Source organism: Alligator sinensis, unplaced genomic scaffold (assembly GCF_000455745.1).
Source record: "Alligator sinensis unplaced genomic scaffold, ASM45574v1 scaffold1200_1, whole genome shotgun sequence".
Lineage (NCBI taxonomy): Eukaryota > Metazoa > Chordata > Crocodylia > Alligatoridae > Alligator > Alligator sinensis.
The window spans coordinates 652,567-660,253 of NW_005842772.1; the positions used below are offsets into that span (position 1 = coordinate 652,567).

Consider the following 7,687-nt stretch of genomic DNA (forward strand, 5'->3'; position numbering starts at 1 on the left):
GGGGGCAGAAGGGCTGGGGTCGTGGCATGGTTGCACCCCCCTTCCAGGCCCGCTCCCCACAAACTTTAAACCCTGGGGGGTGGGCAGGCAGTGGCCTTTCTAATTCAGTTGACTTCATGGCTTATCATCGTCTCCCGATTCCTGCTAATCTCTCCACTGCAAAGGTGTTAACGACCCTCTGTCCTTCTCATTGATCAGAAACTCTCCTTTCTGCGCTGTGTTACCCATTCCTGGCCTTGCCTCTCTGCTATTTCACAGCCCCGTGGGCTGCTTTAACTCTAGCGGCAAACCTTAACTTAGGCGCGGTCGTATTAGAAACGAGCGACAGTGAAGTACCGGGGGCTGCCGAGACGCTCGGGCTGAATAAGAGATGTACGTTTAACGATAACGACTGTAGGACGAATGACACAGCCCCTTGGACTATGTTTGCCTAGTTGGTTATGAGTTTTCTTTTAAACTTTATGTATAACTTAGTAAATGAGTGCATGTTCCCAGAGTTAAACTGGATAATCTCATCCCAGCCCCCACGCACGTGAGTAAAGTTAGCTGAACTGGAGAAAGAGGTGTGTTGTGTTGCATGGGAGGAGGCACTGTGCTGTTTGCACCCCCTTTTCACAATCCTAGATCCACCCATGCAGCCAGGTATGCCCGCAGGTATGCCCTGTGCCCCCTCCCCTTGGGGTGTGGGTTGGAGGGGCGCTCCGGGCAGGGCCGTGGCTGGCCGGGTGCACCGGCGGGGCTGTACCGTGGTGCGGATGTTCTTGGCGCGGTCGGCGTAGGTGAGGGTGCTGCGCGACTCCTCGAAGGCAGTGCTGGCCGGGCTGATGTGCGCGATCATCACCGTGCGGCTGTTGCCCCCCAGCGAGTCCTGGCGGGGGAGAGGATGGGGGAGTCCACGGGCGACCTCCCCACCCCGGGCACCGCGGGTCAGAGGCACCTGCCCGCTTCCCAGCGTGGGGCTTCCCAGCTCACGAGGCCCCCGTGCCGTACCTTGAGCAGGCGGGTGAGCTTGCTGTCGCGGTAGTTGACGTACTTGGTGCCCGCCCTGTCGCTCAGGGCATTGATGCAGTTGCCCAGTGCCAGCAGCGAGCGGTTGATGTGGGCGCCCTCCTTCATCCGCTGCCCCCGGTTCTGCGTCTGGGGGGGGGGGGGGGCAGGGACCACGTGAGGCACCCTCCTGCCCCGTGCCCCTGCCACCGCCCCAGGATCGACCTTGGCACCTCCCTTTGCAGTGCCATGGGGCAGCTAGGCCTGGCCCCCCATGCAGCGCCGAGACCCCGGGGCGCAGGTCCCGTACCTGGGAGGCCCGCTCGGAGCCGGCCAGGTCGATCATGAAGAGGCGGCCGAGACGGATCTCCTGCAGCACGTTGCGGACGCGGCTCTTCTGGCGGACGGTGACCTGCAGCACGGCGTGGGAGCGCGACGAGGTGCGGTTGGCGGCCGTGGGCTCCTGCATCCGCTGCTTGTTGCCCTTTGTCAGCAGCTGCATGACCTGCGGGTGGCCAAGGGGGCACGTCAGCTTTGCACGCCTGTCCCCGCCGTGCCCGCCTGCTCAGCTGGCTGTCATGGACCCGGCAGGATGGTGATGGAGACCATGGGAGGTGACACCAGGACCTGCTAGGGCCGTGCCTACCTCCTTGGCATTGATGGTGGAGACCTCGGTGATGCCGGCCACCTGGATGACGCCCTTGGAGTCCTCCCGCAGGTCCAGGTAGCCCAGCGCCGGGTTCAGGATCATCTCGTTCTATATCTGCCGGGGCAGGAAGGGGCGAGGAGTCAGCGGGGTGCAGAGAGCCGCCCTCCGCGCTGGCAGCTACCTGGGGCCAGCTGGCATGGGGAGCACGGCCGCGGTACCCCTAAACCACCCACTGCCCTGCCTCTCCCAGGCGCTGGTAGCCCCGATGCTCGGGGATACCCACGGGCACGACCGTGTGGGTTCTCCCGCCCATCCCGGTGGTTGCCCGGCTCCGCCACCTCCTCCCGGTGCTGCCTGCCTGTGTCAATACTGCAACGCAGAGTCCCCTCGTTGCCAGGTGACTCTGCAGCCGACCGAACCCAGGCGTCCAGGAGCCAAGTCCAAGCTCTTTGCACGGCCGCCCGGCATGTGCGTGCCCGGCGTGTGCTCCCATGTGCTCCAGGCTGGGGGGATTTGCTTTGCCGGTGCCCCTCACTCCTGACCCGCAATCCCCAGATGGACCCAGGGGTTCACGTAGGACCAACTCTATTCTGTGCTTGGCTACTGCCTCCATCCAAGGAAAGGAGCCAGGAGCTACGTCCACCCCGCGCCTTGCCTGGGCTGCGGGGTTAGGCACCCCTCTCCCCCTTTCCTGCCACCCCGGGCCCTACCTCGAGGTAGGACATGGAGACCTCGTACTCCATGTCATCGCTGGTCTCCTCGATGGCGCGAAACAGGTCGTTGAGGGTGCGCACGTAGATGCCCGGCTCCTGGTCCGTGCCCAGCATCGTGTACGTCTTCCCGCAGCCTGGCAGGCAGGGCAGGGCAGGGAGTCAAGCCCCCGCGCGGCACCGGGGTGGGCGCAGGGTGGAGACCCCCGGCCGTGGCTGCTCAGCTCTTACCGGTGGGGCCGTAGGCGAAGACGGTGGCGTTGTAGCCGGAGATGACGCCCTCGATGAGGCCCTTGGTGGTGGCGCGATACACAACCTCCTGAGGGTGGGAGATTGGGGTGGGGGCAGCGTATTGCTCTCTGTCCCCGGCTCGTCCCCCTCCTCCCAGGCCCGGAAGCCCAGGCTGGGACCCGCTGGACACAGCACGCACCCACAGCCCAGGGGTGCTGCGGGGAATCTCCCCTGGTGGGGAGTACGGGGCTGCTGACACGCGGCTGGGCAGTCCTTCCCGGAGCACCCCGGGCAGACGCAGCTCCCCAGAGCTGGTTGCAGTTGCTGAAAAGGGAGGTCTCTGCCTCCTGGGGCTTTGGGGGACAAGACAGGCTGGTGGGGGGAGAGGAGAAGCTGCCGGGGCCGGGGAGCAGCTGCTTTGGTTTCACTTAGCATGAAACAGAGCTTCTGACATCGGAGCTGGGCCTGGCCCAGCCTCCCCCCTCTCCCGGGGCACCAGCTGTTGCGTGCAGATAGCAGACGGCAGGTCCGGGCCCAGGGGACGCCCCCCGCTCCACGCTCACCTGGGTGGTGGTGAAGTCGAAAGCCACGTCAAAGACGTAGGACTTCTCGCGGGAGCGGTTGGCGCGCAGGATGTCGTCGGGGTCTTCCATGGGGTCCATCAGCACCACCACCTGCGGGTGGGCGGGCACGTGGGTCAGGGCATCTCCTGCCACCCTGGGGGGACCAGCCAGGCCTGCACGGGCAGCACAGCCCGCCTGGCCCGCTCCAGCCCCTTTGGCCGTCTCGCCTGGGGATCGAACCCTCCTCTCCATGACGAGCCCCGAGGCGAGAGGGCAGAGCTGGGCCCTCGACCTCTTGCCCCCACAAAGAAACCTCCCAGTTGCAGCCGGGCTGGTGCCGCCTCGGGCGCTGCGGGCTGGGGATCGGGTTCCCGGCGAGCGAGTGGAGAGGAGCCCGGCTTGGGTTTCAGAGCCGGGAGGGAACAAAGCCAGCGCCGGTGCCCTGGATGCAGCCCAGCGCCACGTCAGGAGTGCAGCTAGGGGGGCAGGCTCGGGGTCTACCCCCGCTCCGGACATCCCGGCGGCCCATGCCCCACCACAGGGTGGAGAGCCGGGGCTGGCGCAGGAAGCTGAGACCTCCGCCTACACCTTGCAATGCACCCACAGCTCCTCCACCCCAAGATGCGCCCCAGCCGTCCTGCTGCAGGGAGTCCCGGAGGTTAACGCATGCTGGCACCCAGCCTGGCAGCCCCAGGGCGAAGGAGTGGGTGCACAAAGGGCTCCCTGTCCCCATCCCGGGAGGGTCGCCAAGGCAGCGGCAAGATGGCTGCTAGAGATACAGGCCTTGTGTGCCTGACTCAGTTTCCCCTTGGTGGGGACGGGGTGCCTACTGGAGGGGGGGCTGGATCTGTGGACCGGGGGGCAGATTCTGTGGGTGAGCTAAGCAGGGTCCTCCGTGCTGACGGGGAGGTGCGGGGCTGAGGACACGTGGCCGTGCCGGCTGCCAGCCCGAGTGAACCGGCCGTGCCCAGGTGCCTCGGCTGCCCAGGTGCGCGGGGGGGGAGGGGGTGTCTCTCATTGTGCTCCTGAATCGGGACATTGTTCCCGGGATTAACAAGGCCTTTGTGCTCCGTGCCAAGGGAGCCAGACCATCCTTCCCCTGCCCGCTGAAAAAGCTGCCCGGATCCCCATGAGCTGGGGGCACCTGGGCTGGGCATGCCCTCCCCTCCTCTCTCTCCTTGCTGGTGCCTATCACTGTGGTGTCAGGGCTTGGGCACCCCATCGTTGCTCCCCCATGGCATTGGCAGAGCCTGGAGGGGCTAGGGGAGGTGACTGAGGCCCCCTGGGCTGTCTGTGGCAGAGCCAGCCCCTGCTCGTGGGAGCTGGGCGCCCGGAGCGGTGTGGGGAAGTCGAGGCAGGACGGGCAGAACCTCGTTGCGGTGGAGGGGAAGCAGGGTCGACGCCCTGGCTCCGGAGGGGGAGGTCGGTTTTGCAGCTGAGCCAGCGCTGACGTCCGCTGGCCGCCCCCCGGCCTGCGTGCGGCCCTTGCCATGGCAACGAGGTGCTCCGACAAACCACGCCAGTGTGCCGTGGCGATAGCATTGTCCTGCCGGCCGCAGCACTGGGGGCACGGCCCCCCCGGAGCTGGGCAGGACGGGCACAGCTGGATGCACCGATCCTGCCTGGGCTGCAGCTGGTGCCCCTCCACCCTGGAGACCCTAGCCTCCCACCCCAGGGTAGAGGCGACACCCCCTGCCCAGGATCCTGGCTCCAGGATCGGGGCCCCTGCTTTGGGCCTGACCCAGCCTGGGGATGCCGGGTCAGGCCCAAAGCAGAGGCCCCGATCCTGGAGCCGCAGCCTCGGCAAGTCTCTAGGCCTTGTGCTTGGAAGGAGATGCCAGGAAAGGGGAGGGCAGGGTGCAGCCCCTGCCCCTCGCTGGACCCCCAGAGCCAGGCGCCCGTCTGGGTGGCTCCATCCCGTGCCCCTGGGTGCTTCCCATCCCCGCTGGGTCTCGGATGGGGGCCCTACCTGCTCGTCCACCCGGTGCGCGATGAGCGCGGCGCCCTCCTCCAGCTCGGCCACGTTGATCGGCCGGATCCGTAGGGCTACCTGGAAGACAGCGGGGACCAGCGGGGAGCCTCGGGGGGCACCGGAGCCATGTACTGTGGTGGGCATCGCGCGCACATCGGGCCACCCCATGCCCCGCCTACGGCTGGCACACCAGGCATAGCCCTGGCACACTTGCCTCGTGGCTCTCCCCAGGCCACGGCTAGCTCATGACCCCTGTGCCCGTGCACCGCGGAGGCAGGCTTCAGCCAGCAAAGTGCCAGGCTGAGACATCAGGCGTGAGCGTGACCCGCGGGCCCTGGAGACGCCTCGCAAATAGAAACCTTCCTGGCACCTGCGGGCACCCCGGGGAGCAAGCTGGGCCCCGCTCGGCGGCAGGAGGCCCTGCATGGGTGTGTGGCGGGACCCGGGGCCGTGCAGAGCCCAGTTTCCCTGCTGCCACGAGCAGACGAGTCCGTCGACAGCCTGGGGGCGACCGGGTCGGGGCCGGGGGGGTCTGCCGCAGCTCGGGGGCGAAACGGGCAGGAAGCGAGAGAGGGACTTTGTGCTTCGTACACACGTGTGTAGGCCAGGGTGCGCTGTTACACCCATGCACACGCAGGTCGTACAAACCATGCAAGCCATACACACGCACACTATAGTACACAGTTACACACAGACACACGAGTTACACATGCACTATGCAGTACACAGTTACACACACACTTTAGTTACATACACACTATACTATACAGTTATCCACACATACACTGCAGTACAATTACTCACACACTAGTACAGTTCAACACACACACACTAGTTATACATGCACCATGCAGTACATGGTTACACACACACTATAATTATATACACGCTGTACACTACACAGTTACAAACACACGGCAGTACAGTTACACGCTATAGTTACATACACACTATACAATATAGTCACACACATACTACAGTAGTTACACACGCACTATACAGTACACAATTACACACATGCTATACACTTGTTACACACTCTACAGTACAGTTACGCACACACACTATAGTTGTACTGTATAGTGCATGTGTAGTTACACACACACTGTACAGTAGTTACACACACTGCACAGTTACACAAATGCTGTAGTTACACACACTACACTGTGCATACAGTTCCCCTTGCCCACCACGTGCAGTTACACACATGCACTACGCTGTATGTACAGATACACACGCTATACCGTGCATACAGTGCACACAGTTACACCTGCACACTTCTCAGTGCACGCACGGCCTCCATTCGCCATACAACTACCCAGGCGCAGCCCCCCTCTGCCCCGCTCACCTGCTCCCCCCACCCCCATTTCGACAGACAAAGCCGCTATCAGCAGAGCCCCCAGACCCTGGGGACGAGGGGGACGAGAGCACGGGTCATTAGACACTAGGGAAGCCGGCAGGGGCTGGCCCTGATGGAGCCTCCCGGTGCCAGGGACTTGCCCAGTGCAGACGGGGCTGGGGCAGCTCCCACCTGGTGATTAGCAAGCAGGGAGCAAAGTCCCCGCCGGGAAGTGGGCTGCTCTGCTCTCCGGTCCCCGCATGTGCCAGCCTGCCCTGGCAGCGCCCGCCCGCACCCCCGACAGCCCTGCCGAGGCTGGACTCACGGTGAGCTGCTGGTCCTTGGAGTCCCCCGTGTCCTTCATAGTCCGGCCGGTGCTGCACGGTCTAGTGGGGACAGACGGCCGATGCCACCTGCATGGCTCTGCCAGGCTGCGCCCGTCCTGGCATCAGCTGTTTCCCAAGCACCCTGGATGCACTTGAACCCTGCCGAAAGCAGGCTCTTGGCCCGCCAGCTGCCCCCCATCCGTTGGCATGGGGCCGTGCCTGCTTCCTGCGCCCCACGGGGCTAGCAGAGCCAGCGGGAAGCGGGGGAAGGCATTGCCCCCCTGGCACTGCCCTCCCCGGGCCCGAGGCTGGCAGGGAAATGAGCCTGTCTCTGCCTCGCTGCCGCCTGTCCCAGCTGCCAGTCCCCTGGAGATCCTCAAACTGTACACAACAACCGGCGGGCAGCCGGCTCCTGGTGACACAGCCGCTCCGTGGGTGTGTGCATGTGTGTGCCAGGGCTCAGCCGCCCTCTCCCGGCCTCCGGCGCATTGTTCTCTGCTGGGCAGGCGGGTGCGGGAAGGCCGGGGAGAGGGGGCTGATGGGGAGGGGGAGCTGCTCTGTAGCAGGTGGAGCGGGAGAGCGTGTGCGTACGCATGTGCAGCAGGTGTGTCTGCGTGTGTGTGCATGTGTGCTCATACAGGAGGAGCATCTGCATGGGCAGCAGATGGGGTGGCATGTGTGTGCCTTATGTAGCAGGTGTGTGTGTATGTGCGTGCATCGGGAACATGTGTGTGAATGTGTGCAACAGGGGTGTTGGCATGTGCCTGCGCAGGAGGCGTGTGCGTATGTGCATATATGTGTAGCATGTCTGTGTGTGCCTACATGTGTCTGTATTCAACAGGTGTGTCAGTATGTGCCTGCATGTGCAGCAGCCACATGTGTGTACAACAGGATTGTGCATATGTGCCCA

At 64.4% G+C, this 7,687-nt stretch overlaps 1 protein-coding gene across 1 annotated transcript in view; it reads right to left on the minus strand.

Moving 5' to 3' along the window:
• The window catches only part of KIF19 (kinesin family member 19), an 11,610-nt gene extending 6,141 nt beyond the window's left edge, over positions 1 to 5,469 (minus strand). Inside the window, 8 exon segments of the mRNA XM_025216897.1 lie at positions 740 to 868; positions 991 to 1,137; positions 1,298 to 1,492; positions 1,634 to 1,750; positions 2,347 to 2,483; positions 2,578 to 2,665; positions 3,141 to 3,251; positions 5,110 to 5,469. Coding sequence (XP_025072682.1) covers positions 740 to 868; positions 991 to 1,137; positions 1,298 to 1,492; positions 1,634 to 1,750; positions 2,347 to 2,483; positions 2,578 to 2,665; positions 3,141 to 3,251; positions 5,110 to 5,280 — 1,095 coding nt within the window. The 5' untranslated portion in view covers positions 5,281 to 5,469.
• Between the last annotated feature and the right edge of the window lie 2,218 nt (positions 5,470 to 7,687).